This window comes from Colletes gigas, unplaced genomic scaffold (assembly GCF_013123115.1).
Source record: "Colletes gigas isolate AHSC1104 unplaced genomic scaffold, ASM1312311v1 Colletes_gigas_Sc00008, whole genome shotgun sequence".
Lineage (NCBI taxonomy): Eukaryota > Metazoa > Arthropoda > Insecta > Hymenoptera > Colletidae > Colletes > Colletes gigas.
The window spans coordinates 4611482-4630168 of NW_025106637.1; the positions used below are offsets into that span (position 1 = coordinate 4611482).

Here is an 18687-nt window from a genome sequence, read left to right on the forward strand (position 1 = left end):
TTAACCGCAATTTGTATACTATCCGTGGACGCGAAGATAAAGCCGCGAAAGTTTTCATGTTTCATTGCTTAAAAAATCACTCATTAATCTGATTTCATTAACTTTGACGACCTTCACTAATCGTTTTCTTAACAACTCTCGTAACCGCGCGTTTTAACTTTAACTTCTTCGTTTTACCAGTTAAGAAGTTTGCCTGTCGTAATTGTACTATGAAATATTAATAAAGGTGTCGTCGGGTGTAATACTACTATCGACGTATTAAGCGGTCCAATGGAGTTCTGAATTTTCTTATTTTCATCTCGCGACGATAAGGTACAAACATGTACTACATTTTTTGGCATTCCGTAACATAAAAGGGAAAGAATAAGTGAGTGCTCAAGGATCGTTCGTCCAGCCAAACATGTTCTGACACGTGAGATGTTTGCGAACACTCGTCCATGAAGTTTCTCTTTGTAAGCAGCCGTGTGAAATCACGAGGACAGTATGATAGATCAACGTACGAATGCGGAAACTAAAATGATCATTGACTACAAAGTGTTTCCGTAAAAATGCGTTCAAACGAATATTTCTTAATCGAAATGTAAAATTTCCAGAAAATGATTAATGTACAAACAAATATATACACGTTACTAAGAATTGGATAAATCCCATGATTCATAATTCGATAACAATTTTGCCGCATCAGAGACGCTTGCTCTTAATGAATAGATCCACAGTTCAAAGAAATGGTTTATAGAATCATCATAACAAAATGATTGTTATTAACTTGAATCTATTTTTTAGACTGCTGTAGACTGGCAGAAGAATTCCGTTTTCCTATCGCGTAACGTCATAAGGAGTGACATCACAGAATTGCAATGCAGAGTTTATATGACTCAACGTATACTTTGGATATGTCATAAACATTTCCTTATATTATAATAAATTCCTCCGTACAGTACAAAATATAAAAGGAAAATAATTATATCTATCTAATAATAATATCTTTCGAAAAAATATTTTAAGTAATCTATTAATAAAAAACAGTACTTTCATATCAGTACATATAATTTTATTGCGTAAATGATATATTGTTTGTATTTTATTCTATGAAGAATACAAAATGCTTATAAAAGCAGTCATTGTAATAAAAATAATCGTAACATTCGTCAATCTGTTGTTTTCGAAGTTTTACTCGATAATGGAAATAAATTCTGCCCCGAAAATTAATATTTTTGCTTCTTTTACGGTTGAGAAAAAGGTTATATGCATTTAATGCAGTATTCTGCTTCTTTGTACGTCATATTCGCGCCACGTTCTTCTTATTTCCGGCAGTTCTCCCGCTCCTTCCTTCGCGCACAACTTCATCGTCCATCTTTTTTTGGCTCACGGCAACGTCAGGGCAGTAACGACTGAATTTGACCAAGTGCTCAGTATTGTTCCGACTACGTAGTGGAGTGGGTGTCTTTGCGTCTTAGTTGAGCGAAATTCCGTAGGTAAGTTTACAGTGCACGTAAACATACTATCATTACTGCAGTTTATTTAAGAATATGCTTGGTGAATAGTCACATAGAACAGAGTAAAAGTAAAACGTTACCACGCGTCGCGACGAACGACGCAGTTCGACATTTCTATATGGTCTTGTCAAGGTCGTTCAATTGAAACATCGTAATTTCAATGCCATGAATGCTACTGACTGATAGCGATTTAAACGACCGGAAATTTAGTTGGGTCACAAGTACGTTCCATCAAGAGTAAATGTGTCGCATTTATTTGGTAGGCGCGATTGCTCCATGGGCAGAACCGACGAGTGAGGTTAGGAAATCCAAGTAAGACAAGGACGACCGCGGAAAAGGATACCGCACGGCTATATAGCTATCGAAATTGGCGCGCAAATTTAAATATTCTGCCACCTTTATATCCCCTAGTTTTGTTGTTTTTTTTAAATTGAAAGTCGTAGAGAATATTCCCCGAACACGAGATAGTAATGTCGCGATCGATACGTGAATTCTGACTGTTGGTTGAACGTCACGAATTGCAATCGAGTGTTTCCCGCATCTCTTATTTGGTATTTATTTATATCTTTCAACGAGTACAATATTTTGTTTATTAATTTCATTTTATTGTCACGAGTCTTATTGCTGTTGATAAATTAGAGATATTTACTATAATATATTAATTAATGTATTATACAATTATAATCATGAATTCATTTATGATACTGTGAATTTCCGAATGTCGTAATTAGTTTTATTTTCTGCTGCGTATGCGTGGATTATTATTGCATTTCTTTATCAAAGATTACATATTCCTTGATCCCAAAGTGCATGCTTGTTTCATACGACACTTATTGCATCATGTGTATCAACTATTGAGACACTGAATCAGTAACTTGTTATGCAGTGCAATTGCTGCATTGTCACAACTTTAAAATATAATATTAAGCTTATTAAGAGATCATATAGCTCAGGAATGGTATTTGCGAATTGAATAAGATTTCAATATTATAATTCTTAAATATCGACCTATATCTTTCTTTAAAAAATAATGAAAAGTCATACCATACGCGCAGATAAAAATGAAAATTGTTTTGTTCCAGAAAATGTTTTCCAGTTCTACACTGGGTGTTCTCTTGGGGACGATACTGGTTATCTCTTTAATACCGAATGCATCGTCTTACACCAGTAAGTAAAGAAACAGTAGTTTATGTTTAAAACAAATTCGATCGGTTTGAATTTCAGAAATTTTTACGAAAATACAATTTGCATATGTGCACCGATCATTTTATACAGTATCGTGAAGCTAACGTTTTTAATATTACAATGATGTAAAATATGTAATATTCAGATTCGACTATGATATAGCTCTAGACTATCGCTTGGTTTAATTAGGATTAATTGGACTTAATGGAAACAAATGCTCGGTTTTAATCTCTGGCTCGATCGATATAATTACATCGACCTTCGTCGTAATCATCGTCTTTGTCCTCTTCCGCTTTCTAATCTTGTTAAACAGAGGAAAGGAAACCGCGACAGAAACCGAAATACTCAAAGGAAGAACTCAAAGAGAGACAGGGACTCTTTGTAACACTTGTTTATTATTTGTTGCATTCTTTCATAACCGTGATAAAAATTATATTGACAAATCGATCATAATTATTTGAGTTTGATCCAAAGGTACTGTACATTGAAATATATCAACCATTAATTTTTTGTTTTATAATAATATATTCATCTCGATGTACACAGAAATATTCGTGTAAATTTGAACATAAGATTAAAGAGTTTTTTTTGTAAATAGATCCTAGATTCGCGTGAATGCTGTATGATAGGGATACGGATTTTTTTTAATTCTTGCAAATCTCGTTTTTCACGTTAGAATTGCCTTTAAGTAGCGGTTTTATGTAATCAAGCAGCGTTTGTTGAAGGCCGCAGAGAGACACCGTTTTCAGACGTATTCAAATTCGCTTTACCAGCAGAGGAATCTCGTTAATCGCTTCCACTGAGTTAACAATTATTTCTCCACCCTTTTCGTGCTATCGTGCGATTTATTCGCCAGTTTTGTACAACAGCAATAAAACTGCCTATCCCCGTTTTTGTTTCTCTTTTGCGCGCTGTAAATCTTTTCCATGGCTTTTGTCCGTGGATAATTGTCGGGAGTTTAATTTCTACCTTTCTGTTCAACATTTTGAAAGAGTCTGAATTTCTGTTTCACGCTTGGTCTCTTTAGAATATCTTTAAAATATTTTCAATAATAAATAAGAATCTAAGTACAGATAGTTCAGTGACTTAATCACGGTTTACATTCCAGTGTCTAGTAAATTTAACATAGAGAATTAGAGGATCGTATTAAGTCTACATAGATCTGGTGGTATCGATAGCTAGCCTTTGTGAGAGGAAAAACGTGGGTATTCGTTGAACGTGAAGAAACTCGCAGGTTTCAAATGTAATCAAAACTTCAGGGAATAATTATCCGAGCTCGTCAAACTTGGTGTATCAAACTTAAAAAACTTAATTTCTTGCTTATCACCATATCATAAAACAGCCGATGAAGTCAGCCTAAAAATCATGGGAATCAAATTTACCAACCAGTGACTTTTTAATTACTACTGAACGAAATAGTAATTAAGAAAATTTATGTTCAAGTATTCTTGAAGATAAAATATTTGTAAAGCGAATGTCTCGAACGATAGGCATTCGAATTTTATGTTTCCGTTACATCACGATGATTTTAATCGCAGAGAACCTGAAATTGCATAGCTCGTGATGCCCGCAATGCCACCACGATCATTATAGCGTAATTAAAAAAATCAATTCAAATGTATATTTTGATACCTCGAGCATTTCCTTTGGTTGATTTGTTTATTAAGTAGAGAAGGTTCTGCATTATCCATGTGAAATTATTAAACTGGGTTAGGTATGCTTGATTCATTGCGTGTAATTAATTCTCTGACCTTAATTACAATCGTGGAATTAATCGTACAAAATTAATACAAAATATGTTTATAATTGCGTATGAATTTTATAATCACAACAAAAATGAAGAAAAATGGTTGTTACTGTCTCTCCATTTACATTTCCTGGGTAACGATAAGTATATAAAAGCAGATCATGCTTCTGACAATCACATTAATCCAATTTCTTTGTCGAAATACTTGGTGAAGTTTGAAAAAACTTTATACCTGTATATGACCGGAATTTACTGACTTCGAATTTATTGTATGACTTTATGAACAGTTAAACGCATTTACTTTTACCGTGCATTTCATCATCTCTTCTGTGTTTGAAGCGAAGAAAATATTTCAAGTTCAAATAATCGAACTGGTTTCGTCCATGGAATATGGCTGTCGCCATAGCAATTCTGTTCTCCGTTTAATGTAATCCTGATGTACAGATTACCTATTACCATGTAAATGACACGAACTTCTTACACGAGATAGTGGATTCATGGTTAATATACAATTTTCTAAGTAATCTAATTTGCCCATGGATTTACATTTTAGCCATCTATACGGCACCGTATCCGTTTAATTTACGTCATGTAATACTCCAAGTTTGTCAACGTCGACGAGTATTATACAGAATCGTATACCGTCTGAATATTTTTCTTTGTCCGTTTAATGTCGCCATTGTACTTGTTCTTTTCTATTCTTTTGTTCTCGAACGCGATGAATCTATAAGGACAGTTTGGGGCGAGAATCGTTAGCCTAGTTTTAATATTTCCCCATCTTCACCGCACCTTTTCCTCCCTTTTCTTCGTACCCTTCCACACGTAGGTGGCTACGAGTAACACGAACCAGGGCGTTAACTGGGCAGCTGCTTCTCTCTGTTCCTCTCTCCTATCCCTGTCGCTTTCTCTCCTTCCCTCGTTGGTTGGATAATTGAGAATCGATGGGGTTATATGGGGATGACACTGTGGTGCTCGAATAGAATTACGATTAGCGACGTTACACTAATGCGAGGCTCGGATGGATAACATCACGTAGATGCACAATAGAACACGTTTTCGTAGCAAGAAATTTTCATTTTGAAGCAAATCATTTGCGACAGAATTGTCGTTTTTCAAACAATCTTTCACGCAAAAAATAATATATTTTTAAATAATATTTAATCTTAGGCCATGTATAATTTTTTTAGTAAGTTCAGTCTGTATTTTCTGTTCAATTTTACTTAACGATCTTTCTAGAATCACAATTATTGTTTTTAAGTTTCATAATTTACGTACTTCCTAACTCAGTAATATATAAAGCCACATCCTAGTAGAATTAGGGTGAAAATCACCAATTGTCTCTTCATTCTTTAGTAAAGTGAACTATCGTAAAATGCATTTCTTGTTTAGAGTATTCGAACGTTCCGTAAGCGTTGCATCTTTTCTGGTAACATTAGACACCTTCTAATTCGCAATTTGAGGACGCGACTAAGCCGAGATCGCTAATTGCGGTCAAGGATCGTATTTGGCTCGCTACAGAGTTACATGTCAGCCACTAAACAACAGGTTCGCGTAAATTTAATTACGTTAGACTTAGTTACATAGCTTCTGTCTGAAGTTTTGGGCGACGGAGAATATTGATTTGAAGTTACTTGAATGTAAATATGCTTACCCCTAATAGTTTCACGGTACATGGTCAACCGAGCACACATGTACGCGAGAGCAAAGCTTAACACTGATATCGATGCTAGTTCGACACAAGTTGAATAAAACATTTCTGTCGACGAGTCTCGCGATCCTTTAATTCGAATCATTAACGTGGTCGTTAGAAAAAGAAAAGTAATTAAGTTCAACCCTTGGAAAACGGTAGTTCCGGGATTCTTATTTTTGTTTTTGATGTAACAGAATGTCGCGTTGTGGAATGTTAATGACGTAAAAAAGTTAGGGAACTATGTTCGCGTGTACTTTAAAAACTCCGCCGCGAAACCACGATCGTGTAAATATTTAACGAAAGCACTTTGCTCGAGCACGCATCGTTCTCTCGCCCGGCTCCCGACGCTGGAATTAAAATATCCAAATGATACACTTTAGAGCGACCGTGCGTGGTTTCGATATAAATTCCATTTACGACACGTTCTTCCGCGGAATCGAAGTTTTAACGAACCGTATCCAATCGCGAGATCATGGCTTGCTACTTGAACTTTCGCAACTGCTCGAGAGCTCACAAGGAGTTGCTATTTGCCCACAGAATATGGGAGGACTTGCAAGGACATCGGCTGCCGGAGGGACGAGGTCTGCGTGATGGCCGAGGATCCTTGCTCGATCTACGATCGAGATAACTGCGGCCGTTATCCGACTTGCTCGAAAGCTCATCCAGGCGGTAAGAATGCGATTGATCTTTCCATAAGTATATTTCGTGCGACGTTTCAATCAAGAATGGACGCTACGTACGATACGAAAAGAAATTAATGGGTGTCTGGCCAGTTTCAGGACGGACGATCTTCTTTGGATTCGTAATATTTATCGTTCGAAATTTAGAAACTTCTTGAAACCCTTTGTGAAACTGCACAATGGCCTTTTTATTATCGTCCACATTGCACAGTTTCAGTCTGTTAAAAATTGATAAAATTAACGATTGGCAGAACTCGACAAAGAAACTAGTTTTAATACCATTAATTTCTTTTCAATTAATTTTTTAATCTTAAAGTGTATAACTATTTTTATGTATTCTTCAGGTTCAAAATTACTACTTGCATAACAGAGACAATGAAAAATATTATTTTGTATCGAGGAAATTGCTTTTCTTCATAATTTAGAAAAGACACTTCTCAATAATAATCGTAAATTACATTGTAACGCGATATATTATTGGGGTTATTGATATACCCAGATGTAGGTTACATCAACAGTTAGTTACAACTTTCTGTATCATAATGAGAACATTGTATTACGAAAATGATTTTCTTCCCCCTTTCAATGCATAAATTATTGATTGCTACATAATCCTTCAATCAATTATGAGCTTATTAATACGTTAATCCATTGTGCGTAAGTTGGCGACTAACCGCATATGAAATTATGTGCTTTATGATCGATAATGCCAATAAATAACGCGTTACCGTATTAACGAATGCAAAATAAATTAGATCAATCGTCGCGTTCGCCAGCAATGGACTAATTACAATGAAATAATGCGATTAATTGCATATATTAGTATTCACAGTCAGCACCTAAATTCGTGTTTAGCAAATTTCGTTCTAGTCTAAGCACGTATGCATCGGTTAACATTAACTTTTCAAATTTATTATCATTCAAATCATTTTGTTTGGTTTCGCCCTGATCGTATCTTTATTTATTGAACATTGGAAAGTGCAGGGGAATCATTTATGCGAAAAGTATATAGTTTAAGGAAGTGAAACATTAACCATCGATTGGTTGACACAGTTTTCTCATTTATCCGGTTTTTCAGTCTCCTTGACTCGTGTATCGATTTCAAATAGTAATAATGGTGGTTATTTCGTTTCTTTGTCGCGTTAATAGAACGCTATACTATGTCTCTCATTTAGTTCAATATTTTTTATTCCAGTAATCTCTCAAAAAATGAAAAAAAACAACTTTCTAAGAATGTCCCTGACCGTACAATCGATGCATTTGATTTACAGAGGCCAGCTGTGCGAGTACAGTTTGCGGTGAAAATGAATACTGCAAAACCGAAAATGGTATGCCGGCATGCGTGAAGAAATCGACCGGAATCGGTGAGTTTTTTCAATCCTTATGTGTCCTATTTGGTGGCATTGCGGTCGATTGTGCGTGCATGTGTTCGACCAGCACGAAAATTGAAGTGCATGGCTGAGTGTCAACGAGCAAAATGCATAGAACTGATTCATACGATTGAAAGGATCGTACAATAGTGACCGAAATTACTGTGCATGCTTCAAATGAGTTGCCAATGCACGTTGCCCGAAATTTTAGTGACAAGTATTCGATATTCGGCTGTTTAATAATTTTCATACGCGCGGAATAGATATATTACCGATCGATTTCAATTGCTTATGACTTACTGTAACCAAATATAATTTTCGATATTTGGTGTAGAAACGAATACACGTATTATGATCAACGTATCGCAAAATAGTTATCTAATTTGTAATTTCATACGTGTGATAAGAAATTACGAAATCTATTCGAACGATTTTGTAGTTTTAGATAAAAGGCTTTTTGCTTCGCTTTTGAATGCTGTATATTTTCTGTTTTTAATTATTTTCTTATTATTTTAATATTCAATGCATTAGTGTGATTTTCTGTAACGATTGAGATATTTAAATTGCAAATTTTCTACTTCAATTTCGTGTGTAAAGGAGTTAAACACGATTTGAGTTATACATGTTATCATGTAAAATTCAATGAATTTTTCTGAATCAAATTTTACGATAGTGTAATAATTATTCAGTCTATTTTTTAATAGAGGAGAATTTCTGAACAGTATAGATTTTAATAACAAACATGGATCGGAGTATTATTTTGTAATTTGGAGGCATACTGTTAGATGTACAGCGGTCTGTAATGTGAAGTCTCGGGTGCCCCAAGAGCCTGTACAGCAGATTTTTTCTCTGCCCAACTTTTTCGAACACGACCTTTCCATTATCGTCTCCCTCAGCACACATACGTGTAACTACGCGTATACTCACGTAGTGTTATAGGATTTGGGAGAAATTGCTCTCGAACGTATAAACTTTTAGCATCCCGCCGATATAAAGGAAAAAGTGTATTGCTCTAGGAAGCGAAATTGACGTTGGAGGAGTTCTTTTTATGCCTATTAAGGATTAAATTTCTGTTAGCACACACTTTGGAATCAAAAAGTTCCTTATCAGGAACATGACTTTTAACATTTGTTAATTTAACTACTTCAAATTTGTATAAAGGATATAAATTGATTCCGAATAATGTAACGATAAGAGTGAATAAATGCAACGCACTATTTTTTATTTTCAGTTTATCAAGGCAGAATAAATGTTCTTTAATTTGAAGTACTTTTAAATCTAAAAACTTTTAGATACATTGTACGAAACGTTTCTTATTTCTTTCGCGGTATTTTAAATAACATAATTGCATGCAGCATGGGTTTCTTTGCGTTCACGTTCACGCTTTTCAATGATTTTTGCATATGAAACACAAGGCGGAAATAACTGTTCACTTTCAGAACTTCTCATAGCACTTCCATTAAACTAACTCCACTAAAACGTGTCACTTAAAAATTTTCAATTTTCCGTGAAAGGTTTTTAGTCAGTACCTGTATAGCGATATCGGGGTAAAAATCAACCAGTCGCTCTATGATTTGTCTATATCGTTTTGCTCCCTTATTGCTCTCTGTCTCCTCAAAAGTCATCGTCCGACGTGATTCTTAATTACTTCGAAAGATTTTTGCGGTCGTAGGTGCGAACAAAAATTATAATTAATGTTTCTGATCTTATTACAACTACCTAGTATTCGAACGAGCGATGAAAATTGTTTAAATTTTCAATAAAAATCACTCCCCTTCATTTTAATCTCTGGATATAGATGTTGATAATCGTATAGAATTAATGTTTATATTTCAATGATCAAGGGAACTAGGTTTCGTCGCGAATCAGGAGAATAGCTAGCCACGAGTTGTAGGGTGCTCGTGTAGGTAGAAAGAGGTCGAGGAAAGTGAAGAAGGGTGTTGGTAAGTAGAGAGTACTGATGTTGTAGGAAATAGCAAAGGGTAGGGGCTTAGAAAGAAAAAGTGAGAAGTGGGGTTAGGTGTTTAGGTAGATAGAAAAAAAAGGTTCAATGAAAGTGTGTTAGCATGTAGAATTAAATGGCAGAGAAAGGTATACTCGAAAGAAACAGTCTGATTTTCTCAATGAAAGATTAACAGGTCTTTAAGTAACTAATCATACGAATTATAAATGATTTTCTAATATGATAGATTAATAGTTTTACGGTTAGTTCACGCTTATCGCCGCAAAAATCTTTCAGATTTGATTCCGATCGAGTTGATCAATGGTGACTAAAACTACCTATCCTAAAAATATATTTACTAATGATTTCTCGGGAAAGTAGTTGTAAAAGAGATCCTCCATTTTTAGAATAAAATTGGTGTTAAGTTTCCCCCGCATATTTTTCTTTCTTCTGGTTTCTGTTTCGTTGTGATCCTTTCCGCTATGCGAGTTGTGACCGAGAAAAAACAAAAAGTGGACGTAGAAGAGGGGAATCTTTTCAGGATACGAATCGGCGGGCGTTTCTTACGTGAATGGACAGCGTACCAAACCCGACGATAAGACCAGCAATAGTGCCAGCAATTCGAACCCTTATGCGAATGCTAATGCACCCCCCGCTCCTGCTGATCCTGCGGGAGGATATCGTCCAGTGAATTCCGGGAACAATTTGGGTTATCCAGCGTACCCGAGTAACACCGGGTCCAACACCGGCTCTAACAGCGGATATCCGCCTTATCCTTCGTCGAACAACGGACATCGGCAACAGGACTTAGGATATCCGCCGTACCCGACGCACAACAGGATGCCTATGCCTGTGTATCCTCCACAGAACTATCCTTCGCACTCGGGGCAACCTGGTGCATATCCAGCCGTGCCAGGATACCCAGCTGCGCCAGGATATCCACAACAATATCCTGGACAGCAGAATTATCCTTACGCGAATTATCCTAATCAGAATCGCATGCATCACGATAACGCGTACTCGATTTACCGCAGGAACAACGCCGTCGTACAGTCCGCGTCTCTGATTACCATTTGTCTGACGAGCCTCGTTATGCTTGTCGCCAATAAGTCGTGATTCCAAGTGCCTTCGATTTTTCATTAATTTTTTTTTGTCATTCGACACGTTCGAACAATGGACATTGCACGAATAGACTCTTTGTCACATGTTAATCTCTGAGCAACCTCGAAGCATAGTAATTTTAGTAATATCCTTGCATGTTTATATGTGCACAATGAAACGAAGCTAGATTATAAATTTTTCGTCTTGTTTCGCCGCTGAATGCAGGATACTCGAAGCCACGTTATCAAGTAATGGATTTATCAGTTCCAGTAGCACACATTGATGTAGATTTTTAACTTTGTAGTAGATTGATTTAACACGTTTCGTTTCCACTAATGTATTTTTGATACTCTTTGTCTAAAGATATACTGGTTGGGAGGGAGTGATACGATTAAGGCGTAAAATGACGGGGTTCGTCGAATTAGTTATATTTTTTTTCAGATGTCGATATACTCATTAATATTAAGATACTGACGCGAGAACAATTATTTTCCATTAATTTTATAAATTGTGTAAACGATAATGTTATTAGAGATTTTTGTGTTCTCTTATTTGAGAATATAATATTCTAATCACTGGTTTTGGCATCTGAAATATGGATGGGTTATTTACCTTTTTTTTAACTATTTTTCATTATTAAAATTATGATTATATTTACTTAATTTATTACGTGTCTTCCAATAATACGCCCCGCAGCACATCACTTGCCTTCGCAGAATGCATTTACAATTAACGACAATAGAAACTGTGTCTACATTAATCAGTCACAGAAAATAAGATCTTCTAAAACGTTGATTAGCGTTGGTATACATTCGACTGATTATAATCGTGCTGTTTGAGGTAGAAGCTTCTTCTACTTAATAGTATACTCTTTATCGATTCACTTTATCATTACTTGATGATACTACAAACGACAAACTTCGACAGCAAATTTTGAACAGCTTAAAAGTTATTAAGAAAAAATTTTCGAATTATGAAAATGGCTAGAAGCTAAACTTTTTAAACTGATACTCGTGAGACGATACAACTGCGATTAGATAGATGCTTTTTCCAAATGTAAATAAATCGTTTTACGGATTAACTGCGCGCTCAAACAACGCAGAGTTAGAATCTCTTTGAGACAAAATTAGAAATTTCGGCTAAATTGTTTCAAATCGAGCTTAAATTATTTTAATACGCCTGTTCAATTTATTGTTTTACGATTACTTTGTAAACGTTTAGCACGAATATTATTGACGTTTCGATAGATTGAGAAGTCCGCGAAGTCGCGACGAAGTTTTTTGAAGTACACGAAGTTAGTACTAAGAAAATATCTCAAGCAGAAAGATACTAACATACTGATTAACTTAGTACCTGATATCGCGGGTTTAATGGAGGGAAAACTTGTTAGCCTTATATTTATTCGATTGAACGAAGAGAGCCATGTTTTTATGCTCTATTTTAGCTGGTGCACAGTTACGTATCGATAACATGTTTTCGATATGAACGAAACATTTATTGCCGTCCGGGAAATGATTTTTCCTAGCATTAATGCCGTCGATATATCTATATGCATGGATATGAATTTATTTATGTAATACTATAAAATTATTTCTGCACTGATATACAGGGGGTTCGGTCATCGCCGGGGAAAAATTTTAGTGGAATTCTGGAGGCCAAAATAAGACGAAAATCAAGAATACCAATTTGTTGATGGAGGCTTCGTTGAAAAGTTATTAACAATTAAATTCAAAAATTTCAAATCGTTCTGGAAAAATTATTTTCGGTTGCGGGGGTCAGTTGCAATCATTTTTGGTCATTATACATATCCCCGAAATCCTACGTAATTTCGAGAAAAAAATTCGAGAATGTGAAATTTTTCGACAGGAAAAAAAAATTTCAAATCGTTCTAAAAAAATTATTTTCGGTTGCGGGGATCAATTACAATTATTTTTAGTCATTACACATATCCCCGAAATGCTACATACTTTCGAGAAAAAAATTCGAGAAGGTGAAATTTTTCGACGAAAAAAAAAATTTCAAATCGTTCTAAAAAAATTATTTTCAGTTGTGGGGATTAATTATAATAATTTTTGGTGAATAGACCTACCCCCGAAATCCTGCGCATTTTCGATAAAAAAATTCAATACAGGTGGAACTTTAAACGTTAATAACCTTTTAACAAAGCCTCCATTAATAAATTAGTATTCTTGATTTTCGCTTTATTGTGGCCTCTAGAATCCCCCATTAAAATTTTTCCCAGGGTTGTCTGGACACCCTATATGTATATGCGACGACTTTTAATTGTCAATATATAATTGTATATATGTAATGGTAATTTATAATTGTTATTATAAATTGTTAACTTGGAATAAAGATAATATTATTTCTACTAATTTACAGGTGATTTGTTCACATTATATCTGCCTCGAATAGGCTCGAAACAAGCTTTTCACTTCTTAAAGGCGTTGTCGCCAAACGTCCAGTGATCTCGTTATCACATCGAACCCTGACACTTCTTATCTACTGCAGCGAGCAACGTAGAATGATGAAATTTGTAGGTCATAGCTGTTAAGCGACGAGCAAAGTTGTTTTGCTGTGAACGTTCCCTGCATTTTTCTAAACGGTTTTTAAATCGCATTTCCTTAATATCTCTTTTATATTTCAGCCCGGCAATAATACGCTTTTATTAATACCTCTCTACGTACTTTACAGGTCATCCCCTGTTAATCTTTCTATTCATTAATTGTGTCGTGGTTATAGATTTCACAAATAAAGATTTTAATAATAAGAACTGTCGTGTGCCATATTGGTATACAAATTGAAGAGTGGAAGTTCAAAATGGAGGCATATAACGCATGAAGTACCCTTGCAGGGAATATCTACGTGAAAACTAACATCAGTCACGTTGCATGCTTAAAAAGAGTAATTAAAATATTCGTAGTACGATATTAACACGTAATACCAATTAACCAGTTGTTAGTTTAATAATTTTTAATTTTAATCCACATTCTGATCAAAACTTAATCGATCGATAGATCGCAATTTTCATAGGCGTATTTAATTATTTTCTTACGATGTAAATGTAAACTCTCGAAACAAAATCTCTTACGTCGCGTTAAGTGTATTTCGCGTTTGTTGATATGTTAATTTTTGACTACCACTCTCCAATTTGACAGTATATCCTACTGGAAGACCAGGACGAGTCAGACCAGTAACACCACCCCCTCCGCCGCCAAGATCGAACGGATTTGGGGGAAGAGTCAGCGGTAACGCGGGATCAAGAAACACCATTGGTGACAATTCCATTTACGATCGTTTGTTCGGGAATGATCGTAACTATGGATCGCGTGGTGTGACCACTCCTAGGAGTCGGTCACCACCACGTGGTGGTAACGGTTACTATGATACCCATACATCCGTCGATAGTCAAGGAAATAGAATCTGGACATTTTCCGGTTGACCAATGGAACGTCGTTAATTTTATAAGCTCTTTACCTTATATATAACTTTTAACCTTGGTACCAGGTTTTATTGTATGGTTTGGAAACTACAGTTATCCTGAAATAACAAACTATAGAAGGTAAACTGTACAATCAGGAACAAGCTCTGCTAATCCTCCATCTTCACGATATGATTCTGAAATGACTATTACATATGGGTTTTATTTAGTTTAGATTGAATTTTACAAATGTCTTATTCATCCATCGATAACTGTGGGTTCTTCCTTACTAGTGCCATACAATTATCTAATACGTTTTTATAACATTATTATTAAATGTAGATGTATTACGTACGTTGTACTTAACGAGTACTTAAAAATGATTTTACATGTAACGTATATACACATTAAATATATCCAATCCTCAACATTTTAATTGTGTTTCTAGTAATTCGTTAGATTCCAACAAATGATTCAACAAAAGTAAAATTACACATACATAGAACATGAACATTTAATTAAAACAGTCCATCATCAAACACCACTTTAATGTTAACTAAAATAAACATAGAAATATGAGATTGCATGATTAAATTATAATTTGCTACATAGCACGCCTTTTTCGAGCAGCAAAGGTCAATGAGAATTCTATCATATTAATAACAAAGACAATATTTTGCCAGAACAATTGTATCATATAAGTGCCTCAATAACACACTAATTGTGGTAATCAAATTATCAGGACATTAGCAATAATCCACACAGTTGCGTCAACATAGCTTGAAGCATTTAGCTGCTATGGGAAGAAATTAATGTACGCGAAACACATGGTACGTGGTAAGAAATGAGTTGGACTCGGCATGGCATGGGGTGGAGCCCAAACTATGAGCTTTCCAAACAATTAGGAGGTAGATAACGAATTGTTCGCAGAGTTCAATGATGGGAACAACATGGTAGTCGCTAAACGACAGAGCAACAGCGACGTGCAATCCCTGTTACCCGAATCATCCGATCCGCAATCGACAAAGTCAGGATACCCGTCTGCAGGTGGATACCCCGACTCGTCAAAAAGCTCTTATCCATCCTCTCAAAGCCAATCGAGACCCGAAGACAGTTCATCCGGTTATCCATCCAGAAGTAGCTCTGGTTATCCTTCCAGTTCGGGTTATCCCTCCAGCGGTTCATCCGGTTATCCTTCAAGGAGTTCTGGTTATCCAGCAGGAAGCGGATACCCATCGAGAAGTAGCTCTGGATATCCCTCAGAGTCTGGGTACCCCTCAAGAAGCTCTGGTTATCCAACACAGTCCGCATATCCGTCAGGATCTGGTTATCCTTCAAGCTCAAGTGGCTACCCCGGTTATCCCTCTACAAATTCTCGCGGATATCCGTCGAGTTATCCTGGTAACCCGGACAGTGAGGGCACTGTTCAACGAGTGAACACCAAAACGGTTGATGCTGGATACCCAAGTCAATCATCTCGAAGTGGTTATCCTTCTCAAAGCAGTGGATACCCGTCACAGACTGGAAGTGGTTATCCAAGTCAAACCAATTACGGTGGTCAGTATCCTCAGGGTTACCCACAGGGATACTCTCAAGGAAGTTACCCTCAGGGATACCCACAGGGTTATCCTCAAGGTTATCCGCAAGGTTATCCTCAAGGGTATCCACAAGGTTATCCACAAGGTTATCCGCAAGGATATCCACAAGGGTATCCACAAGGATATCCACAAGGAGGATATTACCAACCTACCACTAGGAAGCCCAATGTCGGTGATCAAATAACCAATTTTGCTAAAGATCTGGCTGGTAAAGTTTTATCTCAGGCAATTATGGATAGAGTTAGTGGCAGACATTATTAATTCAGTTGAGGCAATAATTAGGAAATTTTTATGATAATCTATCAGTTATTACATGTTTGACTAATTATTATTCTCTCTTGTTTTCTTCTATTAGTCGCCATATATAGCAATACTAACACATAATTGTTAAAAGAAATTGTTTACTAGAGCTTGTGATATACATTATATGAGTTTAACGTTATACGTCTTACAGTTTGTTGTAACTTTATTGCAATGTTTTGTAGCTTCCTTTTTGAGTTTTAATTATGTGTAAAAATAGCGAAATAAACTTATAGTGGAACGAACACTGTTATGTAGCGTTGATTAACGAGCGAACAGGATATTGTAAAAGAGAAATTGTTGAAGGAAAATTTGTATTTCAAATCGTTCTGAAAAAATTATTTTCGGTTGCGGGGATCCAGTACAATCATTTTTGGTCAACAGACACACCCCCGAAATCTTACCCACTTTCGAGAAAAAAATTCTTTATTGGAAATATAATGTCTGACCATACCGTTCATATGTTTCACTGAAATTTTTCCCTGCCCCGTTACCATATAACAATAGAGTACTCTGTAATTTAGATTACTTATAAATGCTTCACAATTAACGCCAAAGGTCTAAACTTGTTTAGAAACAGTCCTATTCCTCTCAGAAGACCTCGTCAACCTTCCTCTTTGACACTGCTATACATATTCCTAGTTTTTACGTTTTTTTGAACAAATCCACGGTTTCAAGCATAGTACACATAAATTTTAGACTATATGTACGTGAATTTAATTAATAAACAGTGTCTAAAGCTTCTTATTATTATAATAATTGCAGTAGTGTCCACATAAGTGGCTGCATTTATGCCCACTTAATTGTCCGTTTAGTTTGCCCCTTATCCCGAGCGCGGACACTTAATTGAGCACTACCCTACCCAATTTAATATAATTTAACGAATAGTTCGTTATTTTGAACGCTAGATGGCGCTCATTTTTCCGACCACAAACCCTCTGGTGCTAAAACGCCCAAGTTTGTCGTGGAATAGTTCGTTACCTTCAACGCTAGATGGCGCTCATTTTCCGACCTCTGGCCCTCTGGTGCTAAAACGCCCAAGCTTGTCGAGAAATCCATCTAGCGTCGACGATACGAACTATTCCACGACAAACTTGGGCGTATATGTTCTCTTGATATAGATATACAGTGAATTATCAATAGATTTAGAAATGAACACAAGAGGAAGTGAGACAGACTATTAAATTACAGAAATTTTAGTATTTTTTAACGGAATGAAAGCTGTATGGTCCAGAATTGAGTATCAATTGATTAATTTCATTGGAGTAACCAATCGATTAAGATTATTAAAATACTTAAGGATATACCTTATTAACAACTACAAAAAACTCTTTCAACTCTCTTCGTTGGTTGTGCATCTTTCACTGGTTGCACTTTCGTTTGTTTCTTCTTCGACCAACGATCACTGATCATAATAGATCTTTACTAATGGAGGGTGGTTGGGAATCCGTTAGGGAGGGTCTCCATTCGCAGCAACCTCCACGTGGTGAGACCTGGGTAATATTATTTAGCGTTTAATTAATAATCGTATCACTTTTAGCTGGGTAATGCAATTATTAATTAAAAACTAAATACTATTAGCAAATTGGCTGCGATCCGCCTTGCATAGGTCATCATAGATATAGAGCTTCTTCGCTAGTTTAGTTTTGATTCTCTTTGGGTCATCAAAGATTCTAGAGAATTGTCAAAGATGAGGTATAGAAGTAGATCCTTCATCCAATGTATTTTTGCGGCCCATTTTTATATGGTCTCGAAACCAATCTCGTTACCAATAGATTCAGAAGTGAATTTTAATCCTTTCCATAGTTCATCAGTTCTCAACTGACCGCCATCCATGAGAAGAGGACGTTAAAATCACCTCCGAATTTTTCGCTCAGCATGGCAATTGTTCGAACTGATCTATAAAAAGACAAAAATTAACGAGATACACTCTTCCAAAGTGGAACAAAATGTTAAAAAGATCATGCATCAAATTATAAGGCGATCCTCGTAAGAAGGCTTTAATCTTCGTAATGGTTTTAATGGGTCGATACTCAACAATGACTAGCTTATGGTCACTGGTGGTCAACAGTGAGGTTGGCATCAAGGTCAGCGGTCCAGTGAAGATCCAGAAACGGTCAAGAGCTGGGACCAATCGAAATAGTTCCCTTGTAGACA

The 18687-nt window shown here is 36.0% G+C and overlaps 1 protein-coding gene across 3 annotated transcripts; it reads left to right on the plus strand.

The window, feature by feature from the left end:
* The first annotated feature begins 1326 nt into the window (after positions 1 to 1326).
* On the plus strand, positions 1327 to 17273 carry LOC122396696 (FHA domain-containing protein FhaA-like). Of its 3 annotated transcripts, none has more exons than XM_043395311.1 (5): positions 1327 to 1475; positions 2579 to 2663; positions 6656 to 6787; positions 8070 to 8162; positions 15545 to 17273. In XM_043395311.1, exons 2-5 carry the CDS (start codon positions 2582 to 2584, stop codon positions 16489 to 16491), a joined length of 1254 nt encoding a protein of 417 aa, XP_043251246.1. In that variant the 5' UTR covers positions 1327 to 1475; positions 2579 to 2581; the 3' UTR covers positions 16492 to 17273. The 3 variants fall into 3 exon arrangements, with proteins under 3 accessions (XP_043251246.1, XP_043251244.1, XP_043251245.1); XM_043395309.1 differs by lacking the exon at positions 1327 to 1475 and adding an exon at positions 2325 to 2454; XM_043395310.1 differs by lacking the exon at positions 1327 to 1475 and adding an exon at positions 2325 to 2454 and having other exon boundaries at positions 15563 to 17273.
* Positions 17274 to 18687: the final 1414 nt, after the last annotated feature.